General features: G+C 42.0%; 1 protein-coding gene across 3 annotated transcripts; it reads left to right on the top strand.

Annotated features, from left to right (window-relative positions):
* The first annotated feature begins 470 nt into the window (after nt 1-470).
* On the top strand, nt 471-23,634 carry MYL1 (myosin light chain 1). Of its 3 annotated transcripts, none has more exons than XM_024214462.3 (7): nt 471-723; nt 14,952-14,979; nt 18,284-18,427; nt 21,136-21,309; nt 21,847-21,924; nt 22,562-22,614; nt 23,328-23,634. In XM_024214462.3, the coding sequence occupies exons 1-6, from the start codon at nt 598-600 to the stop codon at nt 22,588-22,590; spliced, it is 579 nt and encodes a 192-aa protein (XP_024070230.1). In that variant the 5' UTR covers nt 471-597; the 3' UTR covers nt 22,591-22,614; nt 23,328-23,634. The 3 variants fall into 3 exon arrangements, with proteins under 3 accessions (XP_024070230.1, XP_024070232.1, XP_024070231.1); XM_024214464.1 differs by lacking the exons at nt 471-723; nt 14,952-14,979 and adding exons at nt 13,744-13,847; nt 14,668-14,692; XM_024214463.3 differs by lacking the exon at nt 471-723 and adding an exon at nt 13,811-13,847.
* Nucleotides 23,635-24,936: the final 1,302 nt, after the last annotated feature.

Here is a 24,936-nt window from a genome sequence, read left to right as displayed (position 1 = left end):
TCTGGCAGAAGAAGGAAGCGGAGGAGGAGTAAAGGGGGCTGCAGGAAGGAGGTCAAGGAGGATGGAAATTGGTGATCTTCCCAACCCTTAAATTAAAAATTCCAGCTTGAAACACAATCCTCTCATAGTGACACATAGGCATGGGGGGATGGGGAGGAGGGGGAGATTTATTACTTCAGCAGAACTGAAATTCTACCAAGAAAGAGTACAAGTCAATCTGTATTTGAATGTCAACAAGAGATCTGGAACTGTCTTTGTCATATTTCTCTCTCCTTTTCATGTATTAAAAAAAAAATGCAGGGGAGGCTTTAAAAAAAAGGCCACTGAAGTCCCCTGATCTGACGTAGCCCTGACCCTTTATATTCCATTTATAGTCTGAGTGAGAATGACATCCCCCTTACTAGCAAACTGTCCAATCCAGCTGCATGTGTCAAGATTGTATTAGGCACTAAGTGAAATATATATATGACCTTTTAGTGTTTTACACATTGGGTCCTCCTCTAAGGCTCTGGGCTGTAGATCATCTTGACCACTGCTCCTTACCCAGGAATCACTTTGAAGGGTTTTTTGGGGTCCTTTACTTTTTAAACGAACAAAATGGCACCAAAGAAGGACGTTAAGAAAGCTGCCCCAGCACCGGCACCGGCACCAGCTCCTGCCCCAGCGCCTGCCCCAGAACCAACTAAACCCAAAGAACCAGTCATTGATCTGAAGAGTATCAAGGTAAATGGTTGAACTTGTGTGGTCACTGAAAGAGCTCCCAGAACACAAGCTGGAAAATCTAGCAGATCCCTGCAGTAAACATTTGCATTTGTTTGTGGGTGTGAGACAGCAGTGAAATGAATGAGTAACCTGAATGGATTTTCTGGTTTATCTGGGCTTTTTATTTATTTACATTGCTGGAGATATCTAAGGCATGGCACACATTTTAATGCAAAAGCAAAGCCTGGCAAGCTCCAAAAAAAAAAAAAATGTAACCAAGTGGCCAGTATAGCTTTTATCTTATCAACATCAGCCTGGCCCTGAGTCATTGTCTAATCAGTGGAGCTGCATGTAAGGAATTTTTAATGGAAAAAAACACACACACAATTAGATGCATGAAAACTAAATTAGTAAGACTAGAAACTCCACTCCTTCATTCCCGCCATTTCAAAGTGACTCATTACTTTGCAACTTTCACTCTGAACTCCTTTCCAAATTTTTGGAAGCAGCTGTTGCCTGTTTAGTCCTGGGTGCATTTGTTTGACAGCTGCTTTGCTTATCCTCCAACTTTGGCAATTCCATCAATTTCCTTTTAGCTTTGCTACTACAAACATTGATACTATAGTAAAATGAGATCATGAGGTGAAAAACCTTTAAGGGAAATGTTTCAGTGACTATATTTCTCATCTACATGTTTTTGTTCAGAATTTGCTAGTTGCTGCAAAGTGAAACTAACAAACAAGAAAAGCCTTTCAGAGCTTTTTCTAAGATTGCAGATTAATTTGAATTCATGTTTTCTTTGGCTTTTGCATGCTAATATTAAGATAAGTTGAATGTTGTTGATTTTTTACGTGACACTCTGAAGAGAACTGGCTGCAAGGAGGAATTCTGTATTTGGGAAAGGGGAGATGGAGAAGAGGAAGGAGATAGATCAACCTGTATCTCTGAGCAACATTATAAATAGTCATTCCCCACCTACCTGGGAAGCTTCTTGTCAGATTACCAATTTGGGAAACTCTACATAAGAAATCCTGCCTAATATGGAGAACTGAAGTGTAGGAGATACAGAAACAATTCTGAGAACCCTTCTCATTTTAGCCACAAAACCCCATAATGAATTCTGTTTAGGTTAACTCAACACATACAGCTTGGTGTTTCCCTGACACTTGACTATTCAGACACTTTCAATGTGATGATCTATTTGTTTATTGAAATCGTTTAAGTTTTAATTTTCACAGCCTGACCTTAAATGTTAAGTCAATATTAAGTAATAAAAAAGTTCCATACAGGATAAAATAATACACACCTACTACATTCCTCAAAATATTGAGTCTGAGTTGATCAATGAAACAAAAATTGAAAGCCATTTGAAAATACTCAGAATGGTCATAATAGAGGATGAGAATACAGCCCCACCCTCTTTGGCAATATTTTCTAAAACTAGATTAAACCTTTCACTTTACAAACATCCAGTTATGAGGAGGAACATGGGATGGATTTTCTACTAAATTATTTAAGTTGGTTTGATGGCTGCATGTGTCCAGTTCATTAGGAGAAAATAGAATTTTCAACCCCAGTGATCTTAGCTAAACTATCTTTGCATAAATAGACAATAGTGTATTGCCATATAAAAAATGGAAGCTGCACTCTCAGGCACCTGCCCCAGTTCAGCATGATCCCGTTCTTTGCTCATACAGTTCTGTATTAACACTGGAGATAAATTGTTATTGGTAATGAAGCAACGGCTCTGCATTCTGTCTGATTGGTATTGGTAACATAGTATGGCTCATTCGTACTCGGCCTTGTTATGTTTTAGAATAAAAGAATTCTATCTTTCCTCCTTAATAAAACAATCCTGACTGCTTATAAAAAGACTCTCCTCCTTTTTAAAATAAAAATACTAATAAGGCAGGATGTATGAGGTATGTATGTATTATTATTCCCATTTTACAAATGTGGAAACTGAGTCAAAGATGTTAGGTGACTTTCATAAAGCCACAGAATGAATATGTGACAGAAATGGGAATGGATCTAATGCATTTCTATGCCCCAGTTCTGTGCTCTGACCAATAGACTCCACTCCTACAAGTGTCTCCCTCTTTTTCTTCCCCTCTAGCTAAGTACTTATGACTCCTATCACCAAAGTACTTCTCAGTCATTAGTGTATTTAACTTCTCAACAACCTCACAGAGGCAGGGAAATATTTCCCTATAACTGAGGCATAGAGAGCTTGACTTGCCCAGGGTGACAAGAAGTTTGTAGCAGAGACAGGAATTAAAAACAGGTCCTTTGAGTCAGTCTAGTGCCTTAATCACAAGAACATACTGCCTCCTTCTAGTACAACAGGGGAAATGTCAGGAAAAGCGTGGCACCCTTGTCCTTCAAGCTGCTTAGCTAAAAGAATACTTCTATAATTAAGAATTCCCACCTAGACTCTTAACAAGAGCTTATGAAAAACCTACTTTTTGTACTTTTCCTACTTTATTGTAAAACTAAGCCCCAAATCAGGAGATACGGCCAAGAAGCAGAAGCTGGCAGATGTTTATTGCTTTAAAAATGCATCAGATACAGTAAGTATTATTTTAAAATGACTCGGGACAAGATTTTCAAAATCTGACTAGTGACTTTGGGGCACCTTATCTGAGACCTCAAAGTGGCTTGGCTTTAGGGTGACCAGACAGCAAATGTGAAAAATCGGGACCGGGGGTGGGGGGTAATAGGAGCCTATATAACAAAAAGACCCAAAAATCGGGACTGTCCCTATAAAATTGGGACATCTGGTCACCCTACTTGGCTTTCAGAAAGTGCTGAGCACCCACCCTCTAAAAACCAGCCCCCTTTAAGATGTCCTAAACTGGACACCTAAAAATTAAAGCACCCCAAAATCCCTTTTGAAAATCTTGGCACACATTTCACCCCATTCCTTAACCTCAGCAGTCCTTTCATCTTACATTAACTCAGTTAAAGGCAAATATGTAGCAGCTCATTTGAGCTGTCTGGGGCTGGTGCCAAATTTACTGCTTTCTAGCACCACCTATCGACTACAACATTGATTAGCACTGATGCTGGTCTAAGATGGGAATATTCCTTAAGCTCTGCCCCATTCTTGACTGATAGCAGGTTAGCGTATGATGACCGAGGGGAGAAAGGTTGGGAAAAAATGGGGGAAGTCGGGTTAGGAAGATGAGGACATACTTTGTTCCAGCTCAGATGTTAGAAGTTCTATTTGTCCTCCCCTCTATTTGCAGAGAACAACAAATACTCAGGAGCCCAGTTTCCCAAAACCTTTCAATGATGGAATTTTATTACAGTTTTTTATTACTACCGCACTTATGATTTTATTTTCAGGTGTACAGGTTGATACAGAAAACATAATATGAATGTATACGCGAAGGCAGAGATACTGAGTGATGATGCATGCGTATGAGAATTACAAGAGTGTGCACAAAAGGAACCAGTAGTGATTAAGGAAAAGAATGTCACGTTTTGACATCAGGGCCGCCCAAAGTATTCAGGGGGCCTGGGGCAAAGCAATTTCGGGGGCCCCTTCCATAAAAAAAAGTGGCAATACTATAGAATACTATATTCTCGTGGGGACTCGTGGCCCCTGCAGGGCCCGGGGCCTGGGACAAATTGACCCACTTGACCCACTTGCCCCCCTCCCCCCCGGGCGGTCCTGCGTTTTGTCAATTCCATAAGAATACCAGTAACCTTGCAGTCATGGATGCGAGGACAGATATTCAATATTCAATTATTGCAGTGGAAGTAGAAGCTTAAATACTTTTGTGGATCTGGGCCTGGGTGAGTAGAGGTACTTTAGCTGACTCATGCTCTCTCTCTTAAGAGGAGAATATATGCCTTAAAACAAATACAACCAACCAGACTGCTTAAATACAAAGAGTAGGCTTCTGCTATATCAAATACTTTCTATCCTAGCCATTCCAATGAAAACAAGGCTTGAATCGTGGTTTAAGATGTGCAGCATAACATTATGCTTTGCTTATGTGTACATTCACTGGCATGGTATTACAGTCTTTGCAGTAGTGGTACTTAAGTTACTTGAGAGGCATTTTGAGCTATCTAAAGTATAACAGGTGCCAGATAAAATCAAATTCTTGTCTTGTATATTATTACACTGCAAAAAAAATGGAAAAACTGTACATATTGTAGCTAGTCCTCAGGAAAGTGCAGAATTGCCAACATGCTGTTTGATAAACCCACTGTGCCCAACTCGGCAACCCCCTCCTACCCAGGACAGATTTTGGCCCTCTTTGCAGGTGGGTGGAGTTCTATTTGTGCAGCCTCACCTTCACCTGCCTTAGTGTTCTGACTTAATTGTAATTGTAAATGCCCCTCCAAGAGTGTCTCAGCAATCAGTGAGCCAGATGCTGAGCTGGTGCAAACCAGCATAGCTCCCAACTTCAATATTTTTTGTATCCAGGTGCTGGAGACCGTGGGCTTGATTCTCCATTTTCTTGCACCCTATGTAAACATTTCCATTTGTGCAGAGTGAGCGTAAAATGCTACCATTCTCTGGTAGTATTATACAAGCACTCCCTACATAAGGTTCAAGGCAACGGAGAACCAGTCCCAGGATCTTCACTGTCTGAATGGAAAATCAGGCTCTCTGCTGTTATAGCATTATAAATGACCTCTGTTTTGGAAATATGGCTTCCCAAACATGACATTATCAGGACTGAAACCCCAGCCTGGTGAGCATTATTATACTGCACATCTTCAAATTTAAAAAAAACAACAACTCATCCTAGGTAACTGGTTACTGCATGACGCATGAGAAAACCTGTTGCATGGATGTGAACTGTGAATTTATTTGTATAGATGACTCTTAAGATGGCATAAAGTGCTTCTCAAATTTTCTTTATCTCTTGTTGCATTCACTACTCAAGCAGGTCGTCTCTGAATGGACATTGCCAGGGGTATAACAAGAGAGGTAACTGCTAAATGCATTGACAGAAAGCATCTAGGATGGAGAACTTCAGTACATCAACCACTACGTGGTTAATGTGATTGCAAATGCCAATTGAGTGAGAGAGTGTACACTGCAGACTCACTGCCTTTGGTGCTGCAGATTAAGGAACTGGAATCTTAATAGCAGCTCAGGATTTCCTTTGCAACTACACCTCTACCCTGATATAACGCTGTCCTCGGGAGCCAAAAAATCTTACCGCGTTATAGGTGAAACTGCATTATATCGAACTTGCTTTGATCTGCCGGAGTGTGCAGCCCCGCCCCCCCGGAGCACTGCTTTACCGCGTTATATCCGAATTTGTTTTATATCGGGTCGCGTTATATCGGGGTAGAGGTGTAGTAGATTCTGCACTCTTTGTCCAGGTCCTCAGCAAAGACCTGATCCAATGCCCACTGAAGTCTATGAAAAAAACTGCCGCTGACTCAGTTGTATATCGGATCAAGCCATTAGTGCCTAGTGCTACTTGCTGGGATGGGGGGGCGGATGTTCAAAGGTGACTAAGCCACTTTTGAACTCCCCAATCCTATGCTAGCTCCACACCAAGCCAGTCCCCTGGTATAAGTCTGACCACGGGGATGCTGCAGCATATAGGGACCACTGTGGGGCAGGGAAGACTCAGCCATGCCCTGTCCCACACCCACACACCAGGTTATAACTGCTTTATACGCGCAGAGGATTCTCTATGCCAGCTTTAAGTCTGGTTTGTACTAGTAGCACTGCACAAAGCGGCCTTAGTGCAGAGGATAACCTGGACATCAGAATCAAATAGATTCTGAAATCCCGTCATGTGAAAAACAAAGTTTACTGCTGGTGACGTGTTGACAGGAGCGGCGCCAGAGTTTTTGCCGCCCTAGACGGGGGTCCTTCTGCACTCCCGGTCTTCGGGGCACTTCAGCGGCGGGTCCCAGAGCGCGGAAGGACCCCCCGCCACAGAATTGCCGCCGAAGACCCGGAGCACGGAAGGACCCCCCCCCCCCGCAGAATTGCTGCCCCCCAAATCCTGGTGCCCTAGGCAACCGCCTAGGTCGCCTAAATGGAAGCACTGGCCCTGCGTGTTGAAGACTACCTAGTTTTGCCCAAACAAAAGTTTAACTGACAATACTATTAGGAGGGGGGCCGAGTTCAACTCAGATTTTTCATAATTTCATCTGTGCAAGAAGCCTCTGGTAGGTGAAACCTGGTTTTACTTGTAGCAAATTTCTCATTCCCATGTTTGCTAACCTGAAAAACTGTTTGAAAAGTAGTTTGTGCCAAGGCAAATTACACAGGGGGTTAAATTGTCCAAAACTCAAAATAGCCTGTTTTGCTGATAATAGCAATTAAAGCAAATCAGTAGTTTGAAACAGCTCCACTCACTGGAATATTACTGTAACATCCTTTGTGAGAGAAGCAAAAAGAATGAGCTTAGCTCACATAAGCTAGTTGAAGGAAGGTTACTTATTTAGCCCATGAGTAGTAAAGAAACAAGTAATCTCTAAGGAGATATGAAATAGCCACAGCTAGAAATTCTCCCTCAACTTCCCTGATGTTATATTTGGATCTTACGCTAGTTACCAAATAGCAACTTTCAACTGTCTGGTTTATTATACTGGACAGCTGCTGGGGGACGTGAAGATTTTAAAGATTTTCACATCCCAAATGGGGACAAAAAACAAAAATCTCAAAAGTTTTTACAAACTGAAAATCCACGAAAAAAAATAAGAAGAGTTTTGTTTCAAATTTGACTTTAAAAAATTATAGTAGCATTAGCTTACATTTTGAATTACAAAGCCATTTTGAATGGGAAAGTTGGAATTTTTCATTTTGAAAATGTCAAAACAAAACATTTCAGCTATTTTTTCAAAATTTTTACAAGTCAAGAAATATATCAAACGTGAACCTTCCCCATAAGAAGTTTCAGTTTTAACAAATCAGAATTTTCTGACACAAATTTTTTTTTGTCAACAAATTCCCGACCAGCTCTATTACATAGTACTTTAATGTCAAGCAGCACTAGCTCAAGTAACGTTAATATACTAACATGATCACTGGGAGGCATATTAAAACAACTAATCCATTTGAGACTATCACTAGATGTCAACAGCATTGAATTTCCTACTCACATCCTCTAGATTTTCATGCAGTGCCAAATGCAATTAGAAAAGGGACACTTTTACAAATTAGCCCAAATGAATGCTACTTCCCTCTGGAAAGCTAATGGAATCTATGCAAAATGATACCATCAACACTGCAGCTGTACCACATTTCGCTTGCAGGCATTTTAGGACTGCAAATGAATTAATCAGTTAGCTTCATCCAAAAGTTGCTCCATAACTGCCAAGTATTATAATATGCAGTGTTGTTGTAGCCGTGTCGGTATTGTAATGTATTACTGACTTTGCATGCAAAGACTTTAAAAAATAAATTCATCTGTACTTAAGTCCATTAGAATTAAGGATGCATCTGACCTTTTATATTTATAGAGGCAATCCTGATGATATAATCAGATGCATTCATTTTTATTTCCTTCTTTTATTGTATTACCAGGGACTTGTTATAAAAAACCAGAACCTTTGTTCTTTGGGCATTAATCTGCTCCTGATGTTTATTCCCCAAATAAAAGACAGAGAGCTAAATCCATTGGGCCTAATTCTGCTCTCCCTTGAACTGGTGATGAGAAGTAACTCCACTGAAGTCAACAGAGTTATGCCAGTTTGAATCCAGTGTAACTGCGAGGAGAATCAGATCCTTGCTCTTTAGTGAGGCTACTGTGGCTTCAGTAAGGCATGTAATCTTCTGTGTATCTGACAATTAAGTGCAGTGGAGAGGATAGTATTTGCAGATACACCAGTTAGTGTCAAACTTTATTGGTGATTGGTTATCATGCTACAGGGCATCAGCAGATTGCCAGCTGATGTCCAGTGAAATTCCCCCCACCCCCCAATATATGGTGTTGAACAATTAATATATTCTGAGGGCTTTAGAACTTTCTCTGAGACATCCAGTATATGGTAGGCCATTGCCAGACACATGGCATTTTAAACTAAAATGATGGGCCGCCTATCAAATCCTGTTCTAGTGATTTCAATGTCTCCGAGTTTTATGAGTTGATTTCTCCACACCTTAACACTCCTGGAATCAATGAAATCATGCTGGTGGAAAACCAATGTCACTGGTCTATACTAGAAAATTAGATTTCAGAGGTGTGAAATCCACACCCTTGAGCAGCATAGTTAAGCTGACCAAATTCCCCATGTAGACAGCGCTAAATTGACAGAAGAATTCTTCCATTGACCTAGGTACCGCCTCTTAGGGAGATGGATTATCTATGCCATCGGGAAAACCCCTCCTGTCAGGGCAGATAGCGTCTTCACTAAAGTGCTACAGCACTGCAGCTGCAGTGTCTCCAGTGTAGACCAGCCCATAATTTCTAGTGGCCTCAATCAGAGCTCCTTTGTGCTAGGCACCGTACATCAATATAACAAAGAGATGGATCCTGCCCCCAAAAGTGGGGGAAACACAGGAGGAGTAGATGAACTCTCCACATACAAAGATCTTAGCCTCATCCCCCAGGACTTTTCACCTTGTGCAGGCATTTATCCCTGTGCAAAGTAAAGCAGGTGCTACCAGATCAAAAATGGTAGAGTTTCTCCCTCACTCTGCACTAGTGTAAATGGCTTTGCACGGTAGCAGCCACGGGGCATTGGGTTCCCTGCTTTCATGCCAATAGTCATTTTTTATTCTTAGGAAGTCAGAAAAAAGCAAACCCTGCAAATATGCTACTTAGCAGCCATTGTGCCTGTAGAGAATATCACAGACATTAGGGATGAAAATGGCCTATTGCATTGGTGTAGCTTATCTGTCCACCCCCCTTGGCCAGTTCAGGTTTGTTCCTACAGCACTTTGTCCAATCTGGATTTAAAATTATTTAAGTGGCTGGGCTCCCATTGTGCCTTGGGGAGGGTATTTCCCAATCGAACGGACCTCAGTGTTAGGACTTTCCTTTGCTCTTTTTCATGCACTGTAAAACCCCCACCCCCACCTCCTCTTTGGAATACTGCGCAGGTGGTTCCTAACCTTTTCTACGCTGCATCCCCCTTTGCACTCCCACTCTCTCAATATGGGATCTAGTCGGGATCCCACATTGGAGTGGGCGATCACAAACCTGAGGTTGAGAACCCCTGACCTATACAGTGTCCTTCCCTTTTTTGGTGTTAAAATCCTTCATCTATATCTAGACAGTGATCTATTCACTTATTAATATTTTGAGTAAACTGACCACAATTCAGTTCCTTTGATCTTTCCATACATTGCAATCCCTCCAGCCATTCATTATTTTTGTTGTTGTTTTCTGAATTTCCCTGCAATTTGAGTATCTTCCCCTGGGTCCTGTGGTCATCACATAGTCTGACAATACAGAAAGAGTCATTCATGAAAGTTCTGATCTATCAAAAGCCAGAGAACATTTTGCAAACCTTACCAAGCATCACTACAGAATTAGAAACAGGACCACAGAGCATGTTAAGTGAAGAGAAATAAACTAAAAAAATCAATGTTTAATTTGTTTTAATATGTTCTTGCAATATTTTCACGCTAAAGGCCATATTCCATTGCCCTTCCCCACACAGAGTAGCATCTTACTCCTGGAGCAGTCCAATTAAAGTCAGGTGAACTGACCCTAGCATAAGGCAATACTCACTATAAGTGAAGATATCAGAATCTGTCTCTAAATCAAAAATATTCCTTCGTTCATTTTAATCTAGAATCTGTAACAATATGGGGAACGTCTCTGGCATACCAATATTTCCCCTTCTGAGCCAAAGCCTATTGAACTCAGTGAGAGTCTGTTCATTGACTTGAAGGGGCTTTGGATCGGGCCCTATTCCACACATATATCAACCCATGCCATTCAGCAGCATCCTTCAGAGCCCATCAAAGCCAATCTGGTAGTCAGTTCCATAAGATGCCACCCTTATGCCTCCATTGATCTGATTGCAGGATCAATGGTTACATGTGCATCCATCCCCTCTCCACATAACTCTCAGCCTCTGGAAGTAGAATGGATTGAAAATAAAATGTAATACGAAAATTTATGTCCAAAACTATTTTAGTTTTCATCAAAAATATTTTAGGATGGAGTTTTTTAAGCCAGCCGTAGGTCAGGTCAGAAAAAGCAATAACGTTTTCATTAATATTTTCACTGAAAAAACACTCCATGTTTTCCCAGGGCAAAAATCTTTTCAGTGGAACATTTTCCAGCCAACTCTGCTAGGCAGTGAAGGGCTAAGATTGGAACTGAAATTTACATGCCATAAGTGGCAACACACTGCATTGAGACTAGCTGAGGTAACCCGCTGAGTAATATTTAGGGGTTGTAATAATCTTTTAAAAGTTCCCATACGCCCCCACCCTGTCCCATCCGCATTAACCAATCAGAATCTACAGCTAAGCTCTGTTCACAGCTTTCTCGCTTCTTCTGCCACATCCTCAGCCGATGTGAATCAGTGTAGCTCCACCTCAGAGATACGCCAGTTTACATCCGCTGGGGATCTGACAGCATCTCAGTGCATCAGAAAACTGGGCTAAGCTAAACAAGAGCATCCACCCAGTGTACGAGGGCAATCCAACCTCCACACTTGGGATTCACAGAGCTGATTGGCCATGGGAAGATCATGCAAATGAGTTCCCCACAATCCAAACACTACTACTATCTATCGTGGGTATGTCTCTGTCCCCCGACCCCACTGATATAAAATAAATAATATACCATAATAACTCATAGTAACTGAGTATGTGTGTAACACTTCTCATGTTCAGGAAACTTTTCAGACACAAAGTCACACTCATCATTAATGTAACTAATTAACTCCCTGGTGAAAAAAGGCAAATACCTTTACCACGTTTTATAGGTGGAGAAGCAGCGGCACAGAAAGCTCAATGGACCTGCTCAGTGCCATACAGCAGGTTAGAGTGAGAGCCAGGATTTGAATTTAGATTATCGGGTCCCATTTGTCCCATAACTTTACCCACAGGACCTCCCATGAGGTGAAGGGAGCGCTTCAGAGCTAAATTTCCCTGTCTTTTTAGGGCACCTCAAACTTCCAGTTTGGAGATATAGGTTAGTCTTTCCTCTGGTTATGGAGACAGTCACAAGGGTGACTAGACCGGCGCCACTTACCACCCCTTCCCAGTACACATCTGGGACTGCGCCACTGGCTAGCCTGTCATGAGGTCCTCTCCTCTCCTGTCCATTCTCCATCCCACCATTAACAGGCACTCCACTAGTTTCCAAAAATCTTACTCAGACCCTCATCCCCATCACCGGGAAAAGTGTGTTAATTCCCCCTGCATACAACAAAACCTTCCCTCACTCCCATCAGCAGCAGACTCTCTCCCCTTTCCCCACAAGGGAACTATACAATTTGCTTTCTGGTATTCCTCCTAACAGATGGAGGGATTCCTGCCCCCACTCAGTGGGGGAGGCTCCAACCCATCATTGCTTCCGTGGGTGGGTGGAATCTCATCAGGTTGATTTTTCCCCCTTGTCTTTTCTTTCCTCACACTCTCAAGCATCATTTTCCACACACAACCGAAGACATTGGGGGAACCTTCGGCCTGATGTCACCTTTAACTAGCTTTGAAATAAAACGATCAGTCGGGAAATATCATTTTCGGGGTTTAGGGTCACATAGTCCCTTAATGTTTTCTTCATGCCCAACAGATACAACGAGCCAGAGAAAAAATGAACCATCTAGTCTGCCCATTCCCTCCACATTAGTGGGTCAGGCAACATACTATATACATCCATCACATCCTGTAATGTCATTAGGAAGGAGTTAGTGCAGCCATGCAAGCTCCAACCTGGCTTCACTCTGCTGTGCATAAAGAAGAAGTCCTGTAGAACAGCGCTTCTCAAAGTCGGGCCGCCGCTTGTTCAGGGAAAGCCCCTGGCAGGCCGGGCCAGTTTGTTTACCTGCTGCGTCCGCAAGTTCGACTGATTGTGGCTCCCACTGGCCGCGGTTCACTGTCCCAGGCCAATGGAGGCTGCGGGAAGGGCGGCCAGCACATCCCTCGGCCCATGCCACTTCCCGCAGCCCCCATTGGCCTGGAGTGGCAAACCACGGCCAGTGGGAGCCACGATCAGCCGAATCTGCGGACGCGGCAGGTAAACAAACCGGCCCGGACCACCAGGGGCTTTCCCTGAACAAGTGGCGGATCGGCTTTGAGAAGCACTGCTGTAGAATACAGACCTCAACAGAAGCAGAGACTGGGAAATCTGTAGTGCCTTAAAAACGAATTACCCATTGGCATGCAAACAATTAATTTCAATTACAGCCTCAGCAATGGAGAAGGTCCAAACATTCTGATAGTTTTTCCATTAAAAATGTTTATCGAAATACTGGGCTCAGTAGGTCAAGTCAACCTTTCAAGGGAAGACGGGGTGGATCAGCTAGCCATTCAGAATCAACATTTACATTGTTAAAGTCAGAACTAAATCAATAATAGTCCTACAGACCAGTCCTCTTTTCACATCATAATGGCCACCTGCAGCACCACACTGGCATAAGAAAGGCCTGATCCAAAGCCAGTTCAAGTCAATAGGAGTCTTTCCATTGATTTCAATGGGCTTTGGAACAGGCACCAAGTCTGCTGGCTGGAAAACCTCAGCCAGTTCAAGTACCCACAGCTTCCTGGGGGGTCAAGAATCCGTACATGAAAATGTAAAACCAGCCAGATGGACAAACACAGAGCTCCTCCCTCTCTGTGGCTGACTTTATAGCCTGTGGAACAAATAGGAGCGCCTCAGAAAGAGGAGCCCCAAGTAGGTTGAGAAGGAATATTCCTTCTTTACATTACAGCTCTAGAAAGTGCTGACAAGAGTCAAACCTCACTGAATCTTGTCACTCCCTGCCCCTTTTTGCCACCTAAAAATAGCCCCAGTAAAATGTCTGTCAAGAAATGGTTCTATCCCTTTGCCCTAAGAAAGCTAAAGAACTCTACAAGGGGAGTGGCCGCTTCATTCTGACACTCGAGCTGGTTGTGATGTCACACCCTTCACATATATAAGAAGAAGAAAAGGGAGGGAGGAAGGACCACTCTCTCAGGGACTCAAGAAGCCCTCGGCCAATTCCTCCAGCCCGTCTGCTCTTCTTCTTTTCCAACCATCTCAATCATGGTGGGTCCGCAGGAAAGATAATTCTTAATAGTGAGCCAATCATTTTAATCGGTGTATCTAGCTTCTAGTTTGGGTTAGTCGTAGGAGGAAAGAAGGCCAGAAAAAGTGTTTAGTTTGAGGCAGGGAGCCAAGCAAGCAGGAACCTCTAAAGTTTCATTTTGGCCTTGGGGGAAAAATGAAGCTTAATGGATTTTGCTAGGCTGTCCGGTTGGTCTCGTCTCTTACACTAGTTAGTGGTAGCAGTGTAGTTCCTATAACTTTACATTGAATAGATACTATTGCAGTATTCTATGCTAATTTTTTTGTATATGATGCACTCTGATGTGGTTGCAAAGGAACCATATAATAAATTATTACCTTAGGAACAAAGTGCTGATAAACAACTAATTTAAAAACAAAGAGGCTTTAATGTATAGGTTTATTTGTTATCCTAATGTTGAGCTGCTGGTTAAGCAATGATACGTCAAATGATCTTAATGTTGTGTGTCTGTAGTAAAATGATAAATGGCCTGGAAGTACATTAACAACTTCTCTGTTTGTTAAGAGACACTTGATTCATTGCTTAAGCTGCAGCCCTGGTTTTGCCCTAGATATACATTTCAACAGAATCTTTAAATAGTCTTATGATGCTTTAAAAAAAAAAAAAAACCCCCACCAAGCAGACACTTGCTAATATGACTTGTCATGGCCTAGTTACATTCGGCAGGACAGGGATGCTAGAACGCTCAGCTACCTTGTGCTATCTTCTTTCTTCTGTCAATGCATTTTCAACAGTACTAGTTCTCTTTTTCTCTCTCTCTTTTTTCCCTCCCAACTGCAGTCCTTCAGTGCTGACCAGGTTGCCGGTAAGTGGAACAGGAATTTAACTGCCATAGTCCTGAAGTAATAGACTACCAAATACTAGACGTACCCTAGTCTAACCAGAACTTTCTCCATTGCTAGCCCTGTTGGTATTCAAGCGACTCCTGAGAATTGGACAAACAAGCTCATTTTTTTGTCCCTTTGAAAGATGATTCGTGGAGGTAGTTGGCTACTTTAAAATCCAACAGGTCCCCCGCCCCCTTTTTTTAAAAGCTATTTTTGTGATTGATTTCTTTCCAACAGATCGAGTTCTCCAGGGAGCAGCAGGATGGTAAGTCACAAGTCAGCCAATAATATACCTGCACATGCATTCTGATAAAGTTTAACCTTAAGGAAGACAGGAGGCCAGATCTTCAGCTGATATAAATCAGTATAGCACCACTGATGAGACAGGAGTCATTCTGACTTCTACAGCTAAGGATCTGACCTTAGATTTCCAGGTCACTTATTTGAATGCTTACATTCTGGCTAATCTGCCAGGTACACAGACCCAAGAGGACCTCTCATATTGCCAGCTGTACCTGGTACATCTTCTTCAAAGTGTGTCACTGATGTGTCAAATGGATGCTGAGAAGCAGTTTTTAATCATAAGGAACTAGGCTGACACCAGGAGAGGGGGAAAGCGAAGCTGAATTAACTTAGCTGCAGTTACACGGGGATTGTTATTTACATTAATGGAAGATTAAAAAGCCCTATGAAATACCTGCTTGTCACTCTTGGCTGGGAGATACGGGGCGGGAAAAGAGAGCTATATTGCTGTAAATACGCTTATGAAGCGTGGAAATAGTTAGCAAATTACTCATGTATACTGGTGCGTATAATCTGGATGTATTGCTGTCCTATGCTTGCTGCTGTATTTCCTGCTTCTATATCAGTAGCTAGCAAGGTAGAGGATTATTCAGTTAAACCTGTAGTCTTCCTAAACAGGTCTGGCTCAAATAGGGTGACCAGACAGCAAGTGTGAAAAATCGGGACATGGGGCGGGGGGGGGGGGGTAATAGGAGCCTATATAAGAAAAAGACCCCAAAATTGGGACTGTCCCTATAAAATCGGGACATCTGGTCACCCTAGGCTCAAATCCTGACGTTTTAGAAATTCCCCTTTGAAGGGCCTAAAATCTGCTCCAGGGGTGTTTTTTAAATATCCTAATGGATACATTTTGGTTATGTTACATAATATAATGTAGATTAACAGCAGCAAAAACCCAGTACGGAATGAATTTGATCCCTGCTGTGACTAGCTTCTGTTTTGAGGAGAGGTACAAAGGACCAACTAGAAATCAAAAGTCACAGAAAGGGAAAATTCATCAGAGCTTTCAGCTAAAAAGACTGACCTAAATCATGAAGTCTCAGTCTGAACTTCCTGGGTCTGATTCCGCTCTCAGTTACTCTCATTTAACTCTGGTTTTACCATCAAAGTCAACTGAGTGACACCAGCGTGAGATCAGAACTAGGCTCCTTGGTTCCAAACACTCCTGATCATTAAGTGGGTTGATTTGGACTCGTCTCTAATTATAACTAGGGAACTTTCACAAAGGGGTTGGGAATGGTTATGGAAAAATCGCGTCAACTAGAATGCGTGTGTATAACAAAGCAGCAGCTTTTCCAGCCTCCATCCTGCTATTTCAAAGTAGCCAGCTGTTGCAAAGTTGTGATGACTGATCCAAGTAATGGAGCAATTAAAGGCGACTTGAGAAACAGAAGAACTCACTTGGAATACATTAACCCTACCCATTACAACTATTCAGGGATGTTACAGAATCAGCAGCTGAGCATAACACTGTTCAGGGCCAGATTTTGGACATGCTTACACCAGTATAAATCAGGACTGGCTCCATAGAATTCAATGGAGGAGCACTGGGGGGGGGGCAGTCTCAGTGAGCGATTATAATTGGGCCTCTTCAATGAACTGGGAAGCTGCATCAATGAATATTAAATCCTTTTTACATTTAAAAAAAAAAATCATCAAGAGAGGAAAAAATTTGGTCTTGGAACACTGTGTGTTCTTGCTAAAGGCAAAAAAAGTGTCACGTTTTAAACTTAGCTCTGGATAAATATCTTTAACACACAAGATGAAGGACCAGATCAGCTGGCATAAATCAGTCAAGTTCCATTGACTTCCACCTCTCGGAAACAGCCAATATAAAGTCTGTAGATTGCAAGATGCTGTTTTGTACAACTCTAAAAGGCCCAAATTGTATAGCCTGCTGTAAAAGGGGAGTAAGGGGAGAGGGCTAGCAGCAATGTGTTGTAGGTCTCAACACATCCGACAGTAAGGGGATTAATTCCAGACGTGTTATATTACAGTCTAGCAGAACCACATACTGCATCAGCAGTTTTACTGGGTGGCAAGACTCCTCCAGACAGACTGTATATGGAGCTAGCACCAAAATACATCAGTTTCACGTGTCCCCGAGAAAGATGAATGAAGACATAATTTGGCACTTGGCTTATTGACCTAAGTCTGTCCCAAGGCAGAAAGGACAGCCACCTACATACACAGTACAATTGATGCCTTCCTCCAAAATGTGTTTTCAAAATGAATAAGCTGCTGTAGTGAAATACACAATTAGTCCACATTGCACTTAACACACAGGATGGTCAAACTTTTGGCTGTTAAACTACAGTAGATCTATAGCATAGACGATGCGTTCTTGACAAAACAAAGTCAATTGAGATGGATCTTTAGCTAAGTTCTTTATTACAATGCTATTAAAGTACAACATAAAGATTATTAAAGCAGAGCATAGCAGTTGAATATGAAGACGAGAATTCTGTGAACAGGATTTTTCACATTAATTTTTAACGGAAAAAGTGTCGGTGTTCCAAGATCTCAACTGGCAATTGGAAAACAAATGGACATCTGTCATCTCGGGGCAGATTTGATTCAGTCAGAATGTACTGGCATGAAAAACTATACAAGGGCTGCCAAGTAAAGAAAGAAAGACTCCTTGGGTATCTGTTATATGGGAATGACCCACCCAGGATGGGTGCGATAGAATATGAAATGACAGATGTGGAGAGACAATTCATAGCAATACAACATTGTGAGAGAAGGCAAGGGGTAAATTTCAGATGTGTCAGATTTCATGTTAACAGCTATACTGCTGAATCACAGCCTGTGTTCTTCAAAGCAGGCAGAGCTCTTGTACTGCAAGGAGCTTTTGCTAAAGGTTTTCATCCCTTTGGTGAAATAAAATCAAATAGATTATTCAAGAACTTTTTACCTTCTACTGATTGGCTACGTTAAGAAACTTGTTCATGAATGGAGACACTTATTGCCAGCTTATCTTCCTTGGCACTTAAGGTAACCACATGGGGCAATTACAAAACTACTGTTGGCTATTAGAACCAGGAAAGAGATGAAGGGTGGACAGAAGGTTAAAAATAGTGATACTAAAATGTCATAGGATGTAAAGTTTTGCTTGAGACCATGGGCCAAAATCTCTGCGGCCTAACTCCATTGACTTCAGTGGTGTTACACTAGCAGAGAATCTGGCCCCATGTCTTGGTCAATACTGGCTAGTTAATACTGAGCTACCCATCTCATCTAACCCTCTCATTTTCTCCTTGCAGACTACAAGGATGCTTTCCTCCTCTTTGACAGGACAGGTGAAGGCAAGATCGTCTTAAGCCAGGTTGGTGACATCATCCGTGCTCTGGGACAGAACCCTACAAATAGTGAGATCAAGAAGATCCTGGGCAACCCCAGCAAGGAAGGTAACTATCCTACAGTCTGTAGGCGCCTAATGAGGAAATGCCATCCCCACCCAGTTAGGAAATGCCACTGGTCACAATGGTTGGGGGTGGCAGCTGTCATTCTGCTAGTTGGGTAAAAAAACCTCTTCACCAGAAAAACCTGAATTTTTCCTAGATCTGTTTGAGGAGGAAGGTGGGGAGTAGATTTACAGAGGGGGGTGGGGTGGGATTTAGGCTTTGAGGAGAATCCATTTTTGTTCATTTGGATACCAGGTTACAGTAGGTGTAACCCACTGGTGAGTATGTGTTCCAGGCCCCACTCTCTGTCCGAACACAAGAGTACAGGAGTCTGTTACAGCACCAGCTACAGAGCTTTACCTCAAGCTTTACCTCTTGCTTTGAGCTTTGGTAGTTCTCCAATTCAGTGCCTGGTGTGTCGGCCAAGATGGAGGCCCTCACACGGGCATAGGGCTAGATCCCCAGCATAACCCCGCTGACTTCGGTGGTTGACTTACACCAGCTGAGGAGATGGCCTGTAGAGTTTAACATGGAAATGGTGAGTCTTATTTTAACCAGCACTCAGTGAAATGGCACATTTCTTTTGTTAGGCATCTCTGTTGGCATTGCTCACCTCACAAAGATAAAGGCAGCAGTGAATATGAAAGGCCATCTCTACTTATTAATAGCCTGGCTTAAGGTATCATTTAGGTTACATTGAATCTCAGAGTGGTTTTAAATTACTTTAGCAATAAAAGATAGATAGTGACTTATAGGCTTGGTCTACACTAAACCCCCAAATCGAACTAAGGTACGCAACTTCAGCTACGTGAATAACGTAGCTGAAGTTCGAAGTACCTTAGTTCGAACTTACCTCGGTCCACACGCGGCAGGCAGGCTCCCCCGTCGACTCCGCGGTACTCCTCTCATCTAGCTGGAGTACTGCAGTCGACGGCGAGCACTTCCTGGTTCGACTTATCGCGTCCAGACAAGACGCGGTAAGTCGAACCCAGAACTTCGATTGCCAGCCGCCGAACTAGCGGCTGGGTGTAGACATACCCATAGTGAAATAGTAGAACAGTTTCTATTACACTGCTGTATTCATATGCTCAAAACTCTTGGATATACAGCCATCCACCATGTTTCACCTGCGTCCACATGTTTTAAAGTTTGGGCAAAAATCTCTATATTACAGCTATGCTTTAATTAAAAACCACTTGATGTGGGCCTCACTGAGGACTAGTGCTTCTGCTTGGTTTGAAAAGAGATTGGGTTTAATTTTCTAATGTTGTGAGAAATTTAAAATGACATATTGAGCATAAACTTAAGTAGATGTGCTGTGTAGGTGCATGTTCATAAGACTTTTTTAAATTAACCAGCTCTGGTAGCAAAGCCAGCAGCGTCTGTAATATAGGCAAACTGAACTCTTCCAGATTGACAAAAAGAAAACAAATCTTAGCTCTGATCCTAAAGAGACTTAAGTATGTGACTAACTTGAAATTAACGGGACTACTCCTAAATGTAAAGTTAGACACATGCTTGTGTCTTTGCAGAATTGGGGCCTTTGACATTAGATGCAAAATGACTAGCAATAATGTTATAATAAGGTTAGCTTACTCCAGCTACACTAATTTGGACTCATTGCACATGTCATACATGGAATCTGTTCTCTTATTAAATGTCAGCTTTCATTTTATACCATAATACACACAGGATTTTCAAGGTGAAGAAGAGGGGAAAACTAATGTCGCTGGAGCATCCTCTACTTGTGGAATTTCCTGATTGAGACACTAATCTCACAATGAACTCTGTGCTGACAACTCTGCCTCAAGCCCCACTGTAGGCCAAGGGGATATGCCGAAGCAGAGCAGTTTGCAAGATTGGGGTCTAAATGCTTAGCGCAGCACCATTTGGAAATCATTACAGTTGCTGCTTTGCGCCCTTTCTATTTTTAATTCCATTTGGCCCTTGAATATGTAACCACACTCCAAGCACACTGGACCTTGGGCTACAAATATAAAAATTATCAACCAACCCAACCAAAAGCACAAATCCATTCTTTCAATTATACTTAATATGTAAGCATTCTGCAAAAGTGAGTGGTGTTTTCTCCCCTTGTGCATATTGAGAAACTTAAGCACAGAGGAGGTGATTCTGTGCTGTGCTCCTAAGAAGGGCACCGTAGAATTCACAGGCCAAGGCAGGGTTGGGGTATAAAGTGGCTTTAAGCCACCTTTGCGCCCTCCCAGTTTTGGGCTGATCTGGGGACTGGAGAGGCCTCTGGCATAATTTAGACAACCCTGGGGGCCTGTGTAAGTTACAGCTGCCCTATCAATTGCAGCGCTGCCCAGAATCTTCACAGTACTGTGTCCTGCAGCCCTGCTCCCAGAATACTCTTCCTGCCCACGCCAAAATCCACCACTGGCTGGAAATCCTCCATCCCAAAAGAATAATACCTTTAAAAAAGTGAAAAGAAGGGTGGAACAGTGGTCTTAACAAACACCAGACTGTAACCTTAACTGGAACTTCGATGATAGTGACAACTAGAATCCATATGGCAGTGGGATTGTTAAAGGCATGGGAAAGAAACAGGATTAAAGACGATAGAGGGAATGCAGAAAGAAGGGATGCTTGAGATGGGAGGGCCTTTCTTATTCCAGCATGGGTATTCAGGAGAATTCTATAGAACGGCTCTGTCTCCAGTAGTGTTATAACTAACACTTTCTTTCCAGAGATGAATGCCAAGAAAATTACATTTGAAGAATTCCTGCCCATGATGCAGGCAGCTGCCAACAACAAGGAACAGGGTACCTTTGAAGACTTTGTTGAAGGTCTGCGTGTGTTTGACAAGGAGGGCAATGGCACAGTCATGGGTGCTGAACTCCGTCATGTACTGGCTACTCTGGGTAAGGGATTTTCATTTCAGCGAGGGACTCAGAAGAGCTAGCATTGTTTGTAGGGCACAAGACAGAGAGGGAAGGGGTGTTACAATCAGTGCTGAGACAGGCATAGGACTACAAAGTGAGACTAGCGAGTATTCTACAGTAAATGGTAGCATAAAAGGACAGAAGATTAACAACCCAGTCTAGAGTCTAAGGCAAAAATATTTTTACTATTTCTAGGCTCAGTCTAAGAGATTTAAATAAAAAAAAAAAAAAAAAAAGGACATGAGACAATGCTGTAGATTTCAGGGACAAAATTATTTGGCCAATGGCAGAAGCTTCCACGTCTTATTGGATAGTGAGTACAATCTTTTTGAGTGTGTGGATGGAGACCTTACAAGGAAAGGTGAACCACAACTGAAACAACAAAAACAAAAAACATTTTTGAGGATAGAAGGAACTCATGATAAGAGAGCAAAGAGGATGCATGGATGCAAGTTTAACATGATTTATGAGAGTCTATGGAATGTGGAAACAAACCCAATTCTGTCTGTGCTTCAGGGGAGAAGATGACGGAGGAAGAAGTAGAAGAACTGCTAAAAGGACAGGAAGACTCTAATGGCTGCATCAACTATGAGGGTAGGTATTAACAGTCAATAACTTCAGCACTCTCTTCTTCTATACATTTGGTACTTCTTTCAGAAAGTTTCATAACTGATTGTTTTTAATGGTGAAATCCTTTAAGCCAATAATCAGTGAGTCAATGAGCCTTCTAGATACATCAGTTAGACAAGGTACAATGAAAAGGATTACTCCAAAAGACAGCTTATTAGCAGTGATTGCTAAACGGTTGCACTCAACATGCTCAGCCAGAAATCAGGATATGAAAATAAAGGGCTAAAATTCAACAACGACATAAATTGCTTCTGTTTGGGCCAAGACTAAACTTGGACCAGAGTCTCTTATTTACTTTGGAAGAGTTCTGACTGCAAGTACAGTTAACCAAAGCCAATGCTTCACGGCAACTCTTGATTTGGAACTTATTCAGCTGTGTCACGGTGTAGTGGGAGGGGAGTTTGACTTGCACAGCATTGAAGACTAAGATAATTGTATTACAATCTATCAGCAGCTCAATCTGATTAGTACTACATTTTATCTTAAAAGAAATGGAGCATTAGTGCCTTGCGCTCCTCGAAACTGTTTAATCTGTGAAATACCTTTAAAATAACACTCCCCCACCCCACTAACTCTCTATCAAATCTGCATTATTCCACAGCATTTGTAAAACACATCATGTCTCTTTAAATGGATTTCACAAAATATAATACGGTATGTCCCTCTGATTTGCATGTTTTACCTTCTCTCCCTTAAGCGCTTTGTTTAGTGGCTTTCCATCTGCATGCAGCCAGCAGTAATGGATAGTGGTTCCCAAGTGATGATAACTACCCGACTCCTACTATACAAATAAGGGGAGGGAGTGTTGTCCAGTGGCAGGAGAAAGGGACTGGGAGTCAGAATTCTCTGGTTCCAGTCTCAGCTCTACTACTGACTTGTGGTATGACCATGGGCAAGTCCCCTAACCTCAGCCTTCCCAATCTGTGAAATGATTAAATATCAAACTTATCACTTAACATAAAACTGCTGAGGCTTAAGTAGTGACCTGTATCTTCACTGTGACATACAAGAGCTTAACATATAAAAACAGCTACTTGAGACTTACTGTATCCTACCTCTTCTTTCAACAAACGTGTAGATTAACATGAAAGGGAGGGCAGTGAACTTTAAATACCTGTATGAATTACAGATAATAGCTCCTGAAGCTAAATGAAACAGTTATTTAAAAACAACTTTTCCAATGGTTATTTCATCATTGGAGAGAAACATTTCCAGTTAGTACATGAATCTTCAACATTACCACAAATAATAAGACACTTTGAGATCCAAAACTAAGAAATAAAATGCATGGCATGTCAGTTTGTAAGTCTTGCTTCTAGAAGAGAAGAGATGTCATGGAATCTAACTCTTCCTTCTCTCCTTACCAGAAAAAGTCTAGACTCTGAAGACCAGAATGCACTTGAGATTTGCCTCAGTAAAATTCTTCTCCATCAAGCACCATCAATATGGAAACCACACCGGACTGTACTATATGCCTCCCACCACAGCAATTCTTTTTTAAATCAGTAGGTGTCTCCCTCTCAATCATACTCATGCTTCACAAATCGAACATTTGAGGCAAGCTAGATGGAATAAATTGTACAGGTATCAAGCCCGATTATTTCTCTTTCCATGTTGTTTGCCATGAAGCAATGTATCCCCTTGAAAAATGTGACAATAAATCCCTGTGGTCAGTCTGTGGCTATAAAGTCTTTCCTTTCTACCAAGCTGTTCAAATCCCATTCACAACACTACTCAAGTCTTAATTTATTTTCTCTGTATATTGTATTTCATAAAATAAAGTGTTATGAAAAAATAGTTCTCTTTGGGGGTTGGTTTGCTTCATCTGGATCAAAGTGGTTCTCTCTTGGGGTTGGGAGACGGAGCAATTGGAGAGACACTCCCCTGTGTTAACACCAAGTCACTCTTTGGAGAAGAGGAGTCATGGTTATTGTCAGAATGCCCTGAATGGTGGCATCCATATAAATCTTTGAGCAGTTCAGTCTACAATAGACTTTCCATCCTCCCTCTCCTGCCCATACACCCAAGTCTCACTCCTAGACATGTCCAACAAGACCCAAGAAGAAACAGGAGGATAATGGAACAGTAATTTCACAAACAGAGGAGAGGTCAACAAGCAGGCCCAGAAATACCATTTAGAGAGGAAGGGACGTGGTCCTCCAACCAGAGATCAATTGGTGAACAGAACAAGTGATCAAAAACATCAAGGACTGTTAATGGCAATGTATCAGTCAGATTAACTTCATATCATTTATAGTATATGGCTACACACTCTGCACTGACAATTAAAGTAATTAAATCCGAAAGCTGCTTCGCTATTGGCATGCCTCTCCCTTAAATGTAGCTCCTTTTCCTTGGGCACTCATAAAGCTGCTTTAATCCCCTATTGGAGTGTCAGCGTGTTCTATTACAGTCTGACTTAACCTTATTAAGTTACTATGTATGAAATGCCCATAATTCAAGTGATAGCAGGTGCAACAGGGAGGAGGGGGGAGTGGAGAGTGACAATAATCCTTAACATGCCAACCAGCTGGAGAAATGACAGGTGCCCGGTTGCTAAGTCTTCAAAAAGAACTTCTATTTAACCCTTAACATGCAGACCAACATGGACAAATTCATCTCTGAATTATTTTTGCATGGAGACTTCAGTCAGCAGGTAATTTAGTGGGTTTCCTGCATGCACCAAAGAAGAAGCCGCCCAGCTCACCTGTGCACATCTGATGAGTGAAAAGACAAAGTTTCTTTATTTAACTTTGCCCTAAAAAGGCAAGGGGGGAAAAAAAGAATTAGACAAATTCTGGCAAGTTATTTATAACTACAGGGTTGGGGGCCTGTCATTCCAGAGAACTGCTAGCGCTAAGGGCTTTTAAAAAAAATAAAGACCAGACATTTAAACACAATTCCTTTCCTAATAAGCCCCCTAAACTTAATTAAATCCAAAGAAATCTTAAAATCTAACTAATTTTCACCATGTAT

The sequence above is a fragment of the Terrapene carolina genome, unplaced genomic scaffold (assembly GCF_002925995.2).
Source record: "Terrapene carolina triunguis isolate 2854851 unplaced genomic scaffold, T_m_triunguis-2.0 Scaffold62, whole genome shotgun sequence".
Lineage (NCBI taxonomy): Eukaryota > Metazoa > Chordata > Testudines > Emydidae > Terrapene > Terrapene triunguis.
This window is presented reverse-complemented; position numbering and strand designations above follow the sequence as displayed.